The sequence below is a fragment of the Bidens hawaiensis genome, unplaced genomic scaffold, assembly GCF_021521415.1.
Source record: "Bidens hawaiensis isolate Kalapana, Puna unplaced genomic scaffold, B.hawaiensis_p1.1 tig00040681_1, whole genome shotgun sequence".
In the NCBI taxonomy this organism is placed as follows: Eukaryota; Viridiplantae; Streptophyta; class Magnoliopsida; order Asterales; family Asteraceae; genus Bidens; species Bidens hawaiensis.
This window is the reverse complement of record NW_027505673.1, coordinates 110,519-125,651: the sequence shown is the minus strand read 5'-3', so window position 1 is coordinate 125,651 and position 15,133 is coordinate 110,519. Positions and strand designations below refer to the sequence as shown.

Genomic DNA, 15,133 nt, shown 5'->3' with positions numbered 1-15,133 from the left:
AGAAGTTACAGGCGAAACACCATGGTGGGTGACAGGCCCACCATAGCCTATAGTAACCCACCATAGCCTACAGTGGGATTGCCACCGTAGCCTACGGTGACCCACCATAGCCTACGGTGGGACTGCCACCGTAAGGCAGAAGATGAAGACCGTAGGCTCCGGTCTCCACCGTTGCCTACAGTGGTGTGACCGTAGCTTACGGCCGCCTGGGCGGAAAAAACGCGATTTTTTAGGTTTTTTCTTCCATATTTAAGCCCGGTTCAACCCTATGCTGCCTATCCTTCATACCCTAGCCCCCTTGGACGATTATGGGGCCATTATCCACCATCTTAACACCTCTCAATCACCATAATCATCCATGCCATCATCCAAGAGTCACAAGACCTATTGAGGATGCCTATGCAAGGCTAATCCGCTTCCGGGTGTAGGGTTTAGTTGTTCATTGGATTGTTGGTACTCTAAACCTTATTTTTGGATTTTGTTTGTGTGCTTGAACATACTTTTGGGTAATCAATGATATTTGCAGTTTATTAGTTATTGATTTTGGTCATCAACAATTAGGATTGAGTTCTTAGTGTCATTGACCTAGTGTCCTTAACCATAATACTGAGTGATTCATCATTGCCTAAGATTAACAATCAAGTAGATTATTGTTTAACCGTGTCAATCAATTGGATTAAGTTCTAACGATCAACATAGCCACACATCTAGTCTCTTGGTTAATTGCTTCAAAGAATGGTTATAAATTCAATAGGTTTAATAATCAATCTAATTTACCTCAAGACCTGAAACCTGGAGTTTGGTTACTTTTTAATAATTGTTTACAAATCAAAATCTTTAAAACCACCTGACATCGTTTGTCCACCTAATATAATTAGTAAGTAGGTATTAAACTTGATTAGCACTTTCCACTGATTCCCTGTGGATTCGACACCTTACTTGCCTAGCTAGTGAAGGTAGTTTATAAATGTTTTTGATTGACCTTTCGACATCGATCATGAACCTCGTGGATTAAATGACAATAAAACCAATCAATTAACTGATTATTCCCATGATTCACGAATGGTCTAAACACCCATGAACATGCGTCCCAGCGTGGCACGGAGAGAATGTCAGTGATTGGTTGAAATATTGAATCCTATTCTCCAACTTAAAAATACAAACTTTCAGCCCGGGCTCGTACATCCGCAACACAATATCCCCTTTCACCATTTTCACAGCAACAAACTTCTTCATCTGGTATGCAGACAACCTAGCTTCAACTGTAGATATTCTTCTTTCTGAGCATACCTCAAAATCTCTATCCACTTGCTCAGTTTCTTTGCATTGTACTGAAACAAAGCATCAAAAGTTTGTTCTGGTTCCGACCTCTTTCCTTTCTCTTTCTCTTTATCTTTCTCCTTCTCCTTATCCAATTGTTCCTCAGCCTTCTGGTAATACTCTGTAGTGAAGAAAGGAATTCCCTTGTTAGAATTATTTTGTGTATACATACCAGGATATTTCACGACCGTTATATCCTCCATTTCCACATCATTGTAACAAGTATCCCTAGATTGAATACTCGGGTCAACTTCTACATCATCAGCATCCTTAACTTCTACATCCTCCTTTTTCTCCAAATCCTCAATATCCTCTTTATTCAGATTCAACAATATGGCGATTTGTTCTGTTGTTAAGCCATGATCAACAAACTCGCCTTTTTCAATCTCATCTTCATTAGCCATGCGCATCACAACCCCAGTCATGTCAACAAATAATACAGTCTTTACTTTAAGTTTGTTGACAGTTTGGACTTCAGTTGAATCGTGGTAAACCACCAACTCTTTCTCACTTGACTCCCCTCAGCAGGCAATGTACCAGATGTTGAGGCACCTAGTTGCTTATCAGAGTGGCCCGCTTCAGGATCATCATCGTGTCCCAATCCTTCAGCTATTTCAACATATCATCCTTGCATTGGAGACGATGACAAACAACCACCTAGGAAACAATCCCTAATGCATGAATTATCAAATATTTGGAAAATGTTAAGTTATAGAACTGGGATCCTAAATTATTCACTTAAGGAGAAACCAAACATGACCCTCAACCTTTCTCAAGAAGACACCTATGGAACCCTTATAAGCTATTACAATTACCCATTTAATTAGACTCTCTAACGGTCACTAATTAATTTTATGACAAGTATATCTATAATCAAAGCTAGTTTAATGAACTCGCTCGACTAGTTAGACAAGGGAAATAAACTAAACCTAGACGGACTCCTTACAGAGAACTAAATCTAGCAATTTATCATCCAAGACCTATCACATAATCTATCACCTTACAGTTATTTAGATTAACAACACACTTAGGTCTACTTGATTTATTATTATTGTTCCCATGGTATTATTGTTGTTCCCATGGTATTATTGCGCACTTAGGTCTACTTAAAATTATTATTTGTAGAACGATGGCGACGCGAAAGATTTTTTACATTAGGGTTTGGATAAGATCTTCAATAATGAAGAGAAGCTGAAATTGATTACAACCCATAGTGTTGAAATGGAGGTGATTGATTTGGGTTTCCAGAATATAGATGACGGCAGTAGGGAGAAGAAGAGGATATTAAGGTTTTATTAATTGTGTTTAAATATGGAAATAGTATTATTTGGATGCAAAACAGGTAATTGATTTATGACTAAAAACCGGGTCACGTGTTATAAGAATAAAAACAGGTCCGTGTTTTTTTTATAAAAACTACGAGAGGATTTGATTAATTAGGAAAGAATCCACATTAAATCTAGGTGGCATCCTATGTGGAGGCTCTAGAATGGTGTTATATGAAAAATAGGGAGTAAAATACAGATTAGTAAGATAAGTATCATTGCCTTCTTCAGGGCCGTCTCCGAGAATTCAAATACCTAGGCCGAGCATAAAAAAAAGGCCCATAGGCCCTAACAAGTAACAAAATACATAAGATAGTTTTTTAAACGACATTAACGTTATAACAATAAAAATAGCAAATATATAGTAATAAACTCAAATGCAATAGTATCTAACCTCTAACCGATGATTCGTGAAGCTCTCCTAGCATTCTTGACAGTAAACTGTTTGATCACCTCTTCGCAATTTATAACTATCTAAGATTTCGCTCTTGATGGCTATCATCGCCAATCCATTAAGTCTTTCTTGGGCATCGTGGATCGTGGATAAGATTTTAACAACTTCGACTTTGAAAAACTTCTTTCAGCGGATACCACTGTGACTGGAATAGTTAACAATATTCTATATGCAATCCTTGCATTTGGGAAATTTTCTTGGGTCTCGTTCAAATGCTTCAAAACTTCAATAGGGCTACTAAATTCCATGGTATATAACGTGTCTAGTGAGCTTAACTCCATATAAAGCTCCTCACCATCAATATCTGATCTTCTTTCAAACATTAGTGCATTTTCAAGAAAATTACATGATAACTTAAGATCTTCATCTTTAATTCCCATCAAGTTTTGTGGAAACAAAAATCCAAATAGTTTCTCATAATTTTTGAATTGATCAAATCTTGTCTCAAGAGAAGTAATAGCTTGATAAATAATATATAAAAAATAATTTACTCTAAAATTCTCTTGAGGAGTAAATGAAGCTTCTTGGCTACTTGAACACTCATCACTTTGTTTTTTCGTTTTAATTACACGTTTTTGTGCAAAAATCTGGTCGATGCCCATTTCAAAAGCAATCTTCTCAGCTTCATCTATTGCTTTTGAAAAACTATTTTCTCTAAATTCCTTGAAGAAGTTAATCAATCTCTTTATTTCTTTAGTAGCAATCTCTAGGTGCATATCTTTTGGTTGCAACCTTTTGCTCACTATATTCACCTTGTCTAACACTTCATACCAGATGATAATTGATAGCAAAAAGTCAAAACCAATATTTTCTTCTATTGTAGTTGCTTCATCTGCAATTGCAAGATTACCATCTTTTTCTCCAACTTCAAGTAAAGCCTCTCGTACATCAGCAAGTTGCAAGTTAATAGCTTTAACACTTTCGACACGACTTTCCAAACGCATTTGAGACAAAGACTTCAGACTCCAAGATTTAACATTATCTTTCAAAATTTGTCACCGATTATTAGAATTTGCAAAGATAGTATACATACGTTGGATCTTTCCAAAAAAACTCTTTCCTTTAGTAGAAATGGTAGCCATATTATATAATGTAAGATTAAGAGAATGACAACCACAAGGAGTGTAAAATGCTCTAGGATTCTCATTTAAAAATCTCGTTTGCACTCCTTGGTGTTTTCCTTTCATGTTTGCTCCATCATCATAACCTTGACCATGCATATCATTCAGTTCTAAACCAAGAGACTTTAACTCCTCAACTGTAATATCAAATAATCCTTTCCCGTGGTATCATTAACATCCAAAAACCCTAAAACGGACTCCTCGACAGTAACCGAATTAGATGAGAACTTTAAATACCTTACATTATAGTCATATGTTCCTGGTGACTTGAATCTGGAGTGCAATCCAATATGATTGAATAATAATTTGCTTTCTTTATCTGCTTTGTGATTTCTTTTTTAATTTCTTGAGCCATCATAAAAATTAACTCTTTTTGGATGTTGTGTCCAAGATGATGAACATGAACCTCATCATTTATGATCCACCGGACATGCTCTTTGATAACCGGGTCAAACTCTTCCAACATTTCAACAAGACCCAAGAAATTTCCATTACCTATTAAAAACAAATTCAAATAAGAAGTACAATTAGTTACAATTTGGCTGAAGTAAAAAAAAACAATTTACCATTACCTTTTTATACAACTTTTCTTTTGTTCCACGAAATGCTAAATTATTTTTAGCAAGAAACTTGACTAATGCAACGATTTTTAAAAGGACTTGTATTCAATAGTCTCTTTCTTTCTTGAATTGCTCGTACTGAGTTTTATCAATTGTTTCGTTCAACTTTAATCTTTTATGCATATCAAACCAACTATTCATATTTGTGAGATGATCCAAGGAAACTTCGTGGTTTTTGACACTAGTGGAAGCATGGTGCCAATCATTATAACCTTCCCCATCAAAATTACCATTCGGAAGCCATTTTCTAAACACTTCACAACAAAAACAAAATATCTTGTCTACCTCTATCGAATATACTAGCCATGGGCGATCACATTTCTCCAAATTTTATAAAGTTGATGAAAATTGTCATTTATGCTTATCATACGGACCATTTACAACATTATTATCTCTTTTAGGACCTTTCTCAACCAAAAGTTTAATCTCATCAGAATTAAGTCCTTTCCACCTTCTTGGATCAAATATATCAACATGATTATGCTTGACATGCTCTTCATTTATATTAGCCTCAACATGCTCTTCCTCTTCAAGCTCTTCAAGTACTACTTCCACATGATATTGTTCATTAGCATGTTCTTCCTCTTCAACCTCTTGCTCTTCAATAGATTTTTCAACTGCCGGTTTTTGTATAAATTTATGCATAGAACCGGCTTGTGACTTTTTTATTACATCATCTCGTTTTCGTTTTTTACGCTTCTGAGCACCGGATAGTTGTTTAGGAGGCATATTCCTCTTATTTCAAAGCAAAATTATTAATTATACTCAATTAGTCAATTATACATTATACATAATAGATTAATATACAATTGTACTTATATACATATAAATATAATAGTTGTAGTTCCAAGGCTAAAGGCTAACAAATAAATATAATAGCAATATAGCATACTGCATAGTACCTAACCTACCTTCAACTCTTCATGACTCAAGAGTTCCAAGGCTGAAGGCTTCAACAGACAACAGTTCTCTTCAGTCTTTAGATCAAGCTTCTGTCTACTTCGTCCGTCCCTCCGTGAGTCCATGGACTCCGTGTCTCCGTCGGCATCTGTCCCCTTAGGTTTATGTTCTTCCCTTCTTCACAACCAGGTAGGTCACAATTAGTCAATTAGGTTTTATATTTTTGGCTGCCCGCTACTCAATCGTGTCTCCGTCAGTCCGTCCATCGGCCTTTTGCTTCCTTTATCTGCTTTATTGCCTTTTGGAATTCAATTGGTATATTATTATCATTTTTTTAATTTTTTTTAATTAATCTGGGCCCAATACCACAAATGGATTATGGTAACACAAAAATTGGGCCCAATATGAGGATTAATATTTATTCCTATTCTATATATATATATATATATATATATATATATATATATATATATATATATATGTAACTTGTGCCCCGGGAAAATAAGTGCCCCGGCCCGTTGTCCAGGCTGCACCACCCAAGAGCCGGCCTTGGCCTTCTTCAATATTAAATAATATAACATCCAAGAATCAAACAAACAAACATATCACTTAAAATCAGCGACTGGGTTAACTTTCTTTTGGTACTGGTACACATTTTTATTGATTTTCGATACACGTACAATCGGGTACAAATACGGATACGAATATGAGTATTTTAGCAAGCTCAACCTTACTTATAACAACCTCGCACTCACATAGTTTAAAGGTCATCACTACTTATAACCACCTCCACTCACATAATTTTAAGAGGACCTAAATTAAATAAAATCTTTAATTTTAATAATACAACAGTAGTGCACGAAGTAAGGGGTGTTTGTTTTTTCACATAAGATCTTCCTGGTCTCTGTTGTCTACGCCACGCAGACCACGCGCAGACGTTTAGGTTTGTAGATTGTTTGTTTTCTGGAGGACATTTCATTAAAGAACGTCTGCGCGCCCTCTTTTTCGCGCAGACACGAACCACCCACTTCTCAAATCTTCTAACATTTTCTAAATTGTTATTCTTTCATTCTTCAAAACTCTCTCAAAACCTAGCCCCTTTCATCCATCCTGTCACCCCTGCCCCTCCACCTCCGGTGCGCCGCTGTCACCTGCCTCCTCCACCCCCAGTGACTCCAGCCTCCGCTCACCACCTACATCCTCCACCTCCGACGACCTCTTGTCCATTATCTATCAACAAGGTAAATGTTTTTGTTCATCTAACCGCAATACATAAACCATATATTGCTTGGCAATTACCTTTATTATTTGTTAATTGCATACTAGTTTATTGTCTATTACTTTACTATGCCTTGTCCAATGATAATTGATATCTTGATAATTGCTAGTTAACAATTTTATTAGGTTTGATTTGCTTATGTTTAGGTATGATTTCAATTACTGTTTAGGGCTTCGTTAGGGAATTAATTGATCCAGATTGTTTCTATTGTTGTTGCTTATGATATATTATGATATTAATAGTGGTTAGTCTTAATTTGATTACTATGGGGTTTTGTTGTTGTCAATAGGGATGTAAACGAACCGACCCGATCCCTAGCTCAACTAGTCGAGACTCTAGAGTGCGGCTCATTTTGACCTACAATAACTTGAGCTCGGTTTGTTTCGAGCTCTTTTCTAAAGAGACCTTGGCTCATCACTCGTTTTCTAAGCTCGGGCCCAGCTCAAAATCGGCTCGATTAAGACTCGTAAAGGCTTGACGAGTTTAAATGACCTTCCCATATAAGGTTCTAGTCCGGGCTCAATAACTAAACTAGCTTTATTTGATAATTCCTGCTATTATTATTATTATTATTATATTTTTTTTAAATTCAGCATGAGGTATGTGTTGGGGCCTCCATTTCGTGTATCACTTAATGAAGATCTTGCTCATAATATTTTATCTCATAGTTCTACAAATCAGGTAACGGAATTTTAGTTATGGTCAAAACGGGTTTGGGTTAAACTAGTCAAATCTTTTTTTGTTTGAAAATTATCTATCTGATACTTTTAGAGAATGATGTTGAGGCATCAAATGGGATGCATATGAAGCAAGAGTTCAATTTTTAACCAAGACATTTTCAAGTATGGCTGCAAAGTGAATTAAACCAGATGTAAATCCAATATATGTGTATTGTGCAAATCAACATTGATTGTTAATTCGGGCCCGAACCCGCTTATAACGAAAGTTCTTAACGATCTCATTTTTAGAAAGTTTCTGTCTGCTTATAGTGTGCTAGATTTTTTATGGGACCAAAGAGCCGCTGCCTATTTGATGAATTTGTAATTTTGTTTGGTGTTCTACTTTTAGACTCTTAGTTGAGCTTTTTATAGGCATGATAGATCTGAATATTACGTATAAATGCGTAGTTGATCGGTATTAAAACAATTTAGTTTTCGCTTTGATGGTTTGAAACTTTTTTTTTAATATCTTTTATATATTTTTCTCTTTCTATAATTAAAAAGAAGCGTGAAATAAAAGTCAATGTTTTGACTATTTTATCAAATGAGATTGACAAAAGACATACAAAATTTAATAAATAAAATACAAGCCATCATCATTTGTTATGTTCAACAAGCACTTTTGTACATGAACAAAATCTTCAGAAAACACTTCAATCCAAAGGAGACTCAAATCAACCAAATCAACATCAAGACCCTGCAACTAGTTCATCATCCAAAGAGACATAATATTACAATAACATACATCAAGCCAAAACCAAAATCACAACCTTACAAATCAAAAAGCCAAATGTACCTGTTCGGGCGTCTTTTTATGTCGGTCTGCTATCTCTGCAACAACCGAAAGTTTGAGCATTGGTTTGTGAACTGATCTGGATCATCCAAAAGATATACGAGGTGTTCCGGGTTCATCTTCTTCACTTGATCCACTTTCAGATGGTTTAGGGGCTGAAGTCGATACCCCCAAAGGCGTGTGAGCAGATATATTTTTTGACTGACAGAATTTTACAAGTTCATCTTGCCTCCAAAATGAATGTAATTCCACCTGAAAGATCCCAACCAAGCTTTAAATATGTACATAATTGATTATGGGTTGTGTAATGGGTCATGTTAAATACGGGTCAAACAGGTCAGCGTGAGTTCGGTTGACCGCTAACATTTGCTTTCATTTTCATAAGCAAGGAATATTTTGTATATGATTATACATACAGAGTTAACGGTTTGAGTGATGAGTTGTTTGAACAATACGATCAACTCAATGTGTCATTCAGAAATACTCATATGCACATTGATACTGATGAAGAGGAGGTTGAAGCACATGTCACTGCATCAGATCTGGAATATATGACGCAGTTATGAGATGAAATTGCTGAGCAGTTAATACATAATGCAAAGTATCGAACAAATTATCTAAAAAGAAATATTATTGTGATTTTATGAATATTATTTCAGTGTTGTTTCACTATTATTTAAATTTCGATGTTGAATGACTTTTTTATTTAAATTTCAGCTTATTTAAAAATTTCTAATTTATTTTAGAAGTCTGCAGAAATTACAAAAATATGCAGCGTTCTTCTTGCAGACTAAGACTACATAGGTTTAGTTCATCTCTTCTGATACAATCCACAACATTTTACCTATTTTACCTACGAGGGAAAAAAAGAAAAACAAAACAAATAAGGAAAAGTTGGAAGAGACGTGCCTTTCTTTTAAACATCGACCAACCCGTTTACACTAACCGCTTACGTATTTATTTATTTAATTAATTATTCAAATACTTTTTTTCATCTTCTTCACCTTCACAATCCAATCACAAACCCTAGGCAGAGGCTTGACAACTCTGAATCCTTCTCCCTCAATCGTCTCATGTAAGTTTCAATTTCATCCAATTTGCTCCTTTTGGATCCTCAATTATTTCTTGTTTATCTTCTTATTGCGTTTTTGCTGGGGAATTGTGAGTCCATATAGTATTGGACTATCAATTTCTGCTCTTTGCTCGAAAATAGGGATGTAGATGATTTAACTTTGTTCGTTGAAATGCAAAACAGTAAATGGCTTTATCATTTTCGAACAAATGACTAGTAACTATGAATGATTCCAAAATGTTTTGTACTATTTATTTGTTAGGTTTTGCTAGAAAAGAAGACCATGAGCACTGTGGGACAAGTTAATAGGTTTCTGTGTTATACACTGATAAGTGATACCCTAGGGTTTATTTGTACTTTTGTGGTGGCTTGTGGATGCGTAGTAGAAGTACATGAAATTTTATGTATACTATGGATTTGTGCTGTTTTGAGGATCACAAATTCGCAATGATTTGTATATCTGAAGATCTTTTCTACTCTGAAAGAATCAGATTTTGTGCTTTATGAGTCTGTGTCATGAGTTTTCATGTATGATCATAAAGATGTAGTTGACTTAACTTCCATTTTTGAAAAACAAAACACTTGATGGCTTTATGTTTTAATTTCAGAGTACATAATTGGTGAATTTTGAATGATCACAAAGTATTTTACACTATTTATTTTTGATAAAACTGGTTGGTTTTTGCTAGAAAAGAAGACCATGAACACTCAGGGACAAGTTGTTAAGTATGTAAGAAATACTAGGCGAAGGAAAACCTCGTTGGATCTTAATGTTCCTCAAGTTGAAAAGCCGGAGCAAGCGGGACTGGGTGGGCCAACAATATCAGTGGCTCAAGGTGGTCAGGTTGATGTTTTGACGGTTACAGTAGCTCATGGTGGTGGTCAAGTTAACCAGCCTGCTGGATCCACACAACCTGTTGCTATTGATGTTGAGGAGTTGCATGATGATGATGATGATGTTGTTATATCATCACCAAGAGCATTTGAAGAAGTACATTCTTTTATTTGTTATATTATTATTTGTGTTCATATTATTAACTTGTAGTTTGCTTTCAGGCGAAAAAGAGATCACGAAGAACTCAAAGGACAGTGGTGGTTGATTTGGAAGCTGGTAAAGGTTCTTACCCTCAATATACTTTGACCTGTTTATGTTCACTTTCTGTTAGCTACTTTTTCTTTGTGAACATCAGGGTATTTATTTCAGTTTCGTAGTATGTTAGTGGATAATTGGATATGCTTTAGATAAATGTTGAAACCTTGCTTTAATTTTGTTTCAACGTTCTGAATGTCAGTTTGATTGAATCCCTTAGTTTGGATGCTAGTTTTCCAACTTTTGCTCCATTTTGCAAGTTATAGTGTTAAGCAATGTCTTCTGTTATCTACTTGACACATATTCTATTGTATGAAAGCTAATATTCTATGATACATATATCATATTTGTTCACGTTAAGGAAGTAATAATGGACAATGATAAAGTGCCTGCAAGTAATAATGAAGGCCATATGTGAAACTAAGGTAGTTCTTATGTTTTACTTCAATGTTGAATATGGAAAGTTGTCCAAATGTTCTATTCGCGCTAAGACCGGCTTTAATGATATGCTCTTGTGAAAGTTCAGTATAGTTTTCTGCTAACTGAGAGATTAGTTTGTTTTTTATGTGAGGTAACCATAGTTGTCAATAGCGGTCGCTATAGCGCACTACGTAGCGATGCGGCTATAGGCCGCTATATACTAAATATCGATCATTTAGCGTGATATAGCGGTATTTAGGATTTATTTTTATTTTTATTTTATTTTTTAATATAAAAAATTGTAGTAACCTATTTTTTAGGCTTGCTTATCAACCAAACAGCTGCACGTTCCACAAATTCCACCGTAAAAGCTTATTTTGTGAATATAAACCCTAATTATTTGCTTAAAAGTTTTCTACCTCTTTATCGCTAAATATGAAATAGCGGTCGCTATTTACCGCTATTCGCTATGTAGCATATAGGTGACCCGTCGCTATTTACCGCTATTCGCTATTGACAACTATGAAGGTAACGTTATCTTACGTCTTATAGTGCAATTAAATAATGCTATGTGTTATGTTTATTACAGAAGATGTTGTTAGTAGACACGGTGCTACCCAGGCGTACAAGCGTAAACGAGGTCCTCCAACTGGACCGGTTATTAATTGTGAACTTTACGTGAATCGAAATGGAAGTAGCGGCTCTATGGTAATGGCGTCTTTGTTTTTAATTGCGTACCTTATGATCAAATTGTAGGCTTGTAAACGAACCGGACGAACACAAATTGAGCCTGTTTGTTTTCGTTCATTGAACTTTGACGAACAATTAAACTAATGAGGTTTTCTTGTTCGTGTCCTTTTTAAGAAAATGAGTGTGTTCATGTTCGTTCGTTAATAGTATAAATGAATTGTTCAAGAACGTAAACGAACATTAACCAACGGACGTGACTAAACATAGATGAACCAACATGAACAGACATAACTGAGCAAACACCAATTAAAAGTAATTGTGAATGTCAATATGTTGGGTCTAACAAGTTAATAATACTAAACTAAATTGTGATGGTTGATATTCTAATCTCAATAAACTAGAATAAATTGTAGTGAGCCTAAAAAGTTTAAATGAATATGTAAACAAACGAACATAAATGAACAAAACCAAACAGACATAAATGAATTTAAATGAATGAACGTAAACCAAACAAACGTAATGAACAACGTAAACCAAGACACATGGCCATGTTTGTTTGTTTATTGGATAAACGAAGTTCCGCCGATCGGTTAACTGAATGTTTGGTTTGTTTAGAGCATTCTCAACCCATCCCCTAAAATTATGTCTGGGGGAGGGGGGGGGGGGGTTGCAAATTATAGGGTGGGGTTATGAGTGGTTGTGAGTGCAAATTTTAGGGTGGAGAGCAAAAAGGTAGTGATTTTATGTAACCCTATTTGTTTTTTAATATTTGTTGAATTGGTTGTGAGGAGAGGAGAGAGAAAACTACAATGATTTAGTTATAAAAAAGTATCATTTAATTTAACAGGAGAGAAAAATGTAGTGTTTTTTAGTGTAATTATAGAAATGGGGATGGAGGACGGGTTGTGAATGCTCTTACATGCATAGTTGGATTTTTACTACCATTACTCTAAGCAATTGAACATTAACTGAACAAAACCGAACAGACATAAATGATTTCAAATGAATGAATGTACACGGACATAATGAACAAACAAGACATGTGGTCATGCTTGTTTGTTTATTGAATAAACGAACTTTTGCCGAACAGTTAACTGAATGTTTGGTTTGTTGCATAGCTGGATTTTTACAACCTCTACTATTATCAATTGAGCATTAATTAAAAAAATTGTTTTTTGTTTATCTAATTGTACAGAGGGAGAGAGCACAATATGTTGCACCACAACCGCCACCACCACCACCACCACCAAAGGAACCCACCACATTTAGCTGTCCGGTTTGTATCGGGCCGTTAGTTGAGGAAGTGACGACTAAGTGTGGCCACATATTTTGCAAGGCCTGCATCACGGCTGCAATAAATACTCAGCATAAATGCCCAACATGTAGGAAGAAACTTACAAACAGAAATCTTATTAGGGTTTATCTTCCTGCTACTAAGTGAGTTCAAGGTTTGTTATATCTAATCTTTATTGTTCTTGTTTGGTAGTGGTGGGTAATGGGCCCGGCCTGCCCCAATCCATTATCACTTTTTTGTTTGTGTTTTTGAAGTTTGCTGCTAACATAGAGGTGACAAATGGGTCGGTAGGGTAATGGGTTGGGCAGACCCACATCTAGGTCTGTAAATGAACCAAACGTTCAATGAGCAGTTTGTAAACCATTTGGCAGGAACATCGTATGTATTTTGGTTATACAAATGAACATCAACACATGTTTTTTTTTTGTTCATTTATGCTTGTGAACGTTCATTCACGTTTGCCTATTTAAATTTGTTTGTGTTTGGTTGATTTTGCACATTTATGTTTGTTGCTTCATGTTCTCATTTATATATTTAAGTTTTTAGGTCTATTACAATTCAGTCTAGTTTAATTATTTTTTTGGCTAATAGATTTATTTTCACGTTTACTTTATAATTGGTTTTGCTTAGTGATTCTCCTTCATTTATGTTGAGTTACGTTTGTTCGTGAATCGTTCAACGCTTGCTTATTACGTTAGCGGACGAACATGAACACATTCATCTTAATGGACAAGAATTCCCAGTTTGTTGTTTTGTTAAAGTGAAACAAACACAAACCTTCTTCCTTCTGTTTGTATACAAGCTTATGGCGCACCATTTTTTGCTTAATTTTCGAGTTGTAACTACTTGGTTGATGGTTTACACTTGATTTAAAAACCATTATAAATAGATGAAAATTTAAAGTTGTCAATGAAACGGTAAAGCAATATATTGATGGGGTATATGTATTGTACTGATGACAGGTGGCAATAAATGGTGTGGTGGTTCATGTAAAGGAGATGATGGGTAATGGAAAGATGATATGTGTTTTTGGTTTCTTGTTGAGGGGTAGGATGAAGGATATATGTAGTAGGTAGGAATATGAACTCCTGAAATGTTATGTGAGGTGCTTGCTTTTATACTATTTTCGTTTAGCTGATAATCTGTGTGGTTTATTGGTCGTTTTCAATTAAACGTATGAAATCGGATTTGCACCCGAAATCAAATCACGTGTGCTATGATATTTCACTATGGCGTAAGCATAGTTATAAAAGCGCACATGACGCTCTAGGGGCAAGCCAAGCTTAGGCCCGTCCAAGGTATGTACGACTTTCGGTTTATATTTTTGTTTGCATGTGCGATGGCAGTTTCTGTGCAATCAATCTATTTTTGTTTGCATGTGCAATGGCGGTTTCTTTCTGCGTAATCAATGGTCATGCTAATCGTTTCCTCTTAAAACAATTTTTATGGCTATTTAACTTAAAATCAAAATATTTCACTCTTTATAGTTTTCCTCTTTTAAGTATCTTAGAGCATTCTCAGCAGCTTTTTCATCTATTTATATAATTACATTAAAAATTATTAATATTTTTTTCTCTCATTTACAACTAAATAATAATTTTTTTACATTTTTATCATTATCTTTTTTCTCTTTTTCATTCATAACTATTTTCAAATATATTAAATATATATTAATTGGTAGATTCCTTACAATTTTGTAAGGAGAGATCACTATTCAACTGTGTTGGCATATTTACTACATACAAGTTTTCGATGCATTGTATTCACTTATTATCCCTTGGTCTTTTGTTACACATGCTCTTAGGCATCTTACTTTTACTATTTCATTTTTTTATCAAAGTTTTAAGCATTTTGTTCACACACACGGGTAGAGATGGCCAAAAAAACCGGTTGGGGAACCGGTTTAAACCGGAAACCGGTTTTTACGAAAACCGTTTTTTAAAAACCGGTTTGACCGGTTTAGAAACCGCCGGTTCGTCTTTCGGTTACAAGTTCTAGATCCAAAACCGGTTAACGAACCGGTTAATGGAAAAACC

General features: G+C 35.2%; 2 protein-coding genes across 4 annotated transcripts; one reads left to right on the top strand and one right to left on the bottom strand.

The window, feature by feature from the left end:
• Positions 1-3,143: 3,143 nt before the first annotated feature.
• On the bottom strand, positions 3,144-4,043 carry LOC143614660 (uncharacterized). Its single transcript, XM_077088036.1, has one exon. It carries the CDS (start codon positions 4,041-4,043, stop codon positions 3,144-3,146), a length of 900 nt encoding a protein of 299 aa, XP_076944151.1.
• Positions 4,044-10,277: 6,234 nt separating this feature from the next.
• Positions 10,278-14,282, top strand: LOC143614658 (uncharacterized). 3 transcript variants are annotated; one of them, XM_077088033.1, is made up of 5 exons: positions 10,278-10,594; positions 10,660-10,714; positions 11,706-11,821; positions 12,999-13,240; positions 14,060-14,282. In XM_077088033.1, the coding sequence occupies exons 1-5, from the start codon at positions 10,304-10,306 to the stop codon at positions 14,067-14,069; spliced, it is 714 nt and encodes a 237-aa protein (XP_076944148.1). In that variant the 5' UTR covers positions 10,278-10,303; the 3' UTR covers positions 14,070-14,282. The 3 variants fall into 3 exon arrangements, with proteins under 3 accessions (XP_076944148.1, XP_076944147.1, XP_076944149.1); XM_077088032.1 differs by having other exon boundaries at positions 11,703-11,821; XM_077088034.1 differs by having other exon boundaries at positions 11,703-11,821; positions 12,999-13,251.
• Positions 14,283-15,133: the final 851 nt, after the last annotated feature.

Coding starts and splice junctions, on each gene's coding strand:
- LOC143614660 (XM_077088036.1), bottom strand. CDS start 4,043: ATGCGTTTGGAAAGTCGTGTCGAAAGTGTTAAAGCTATTAACTTGCAA.
- LOC143614658 (XM_077088032.1), top strand. CDS start 10,304: ATGAACACTCAGGGACAAGTTGTTAAGTATGTAAGAAATACTAGGCGA. Junction 10,595..10,659: donor CACCAAGAGCATTTGAAGAA/GTACATTCTTTT, acceptor GTTTGCTTTCAG/GCGAAAAAGAGATCACGAAG. Junction 10,715..11,702: donor GGTGGTTGATTTGGAAGCTG/GTAAAGGTTCTT, acceptor TGTTTATTACAG/AAGATGTTGTTAGTAGACAC.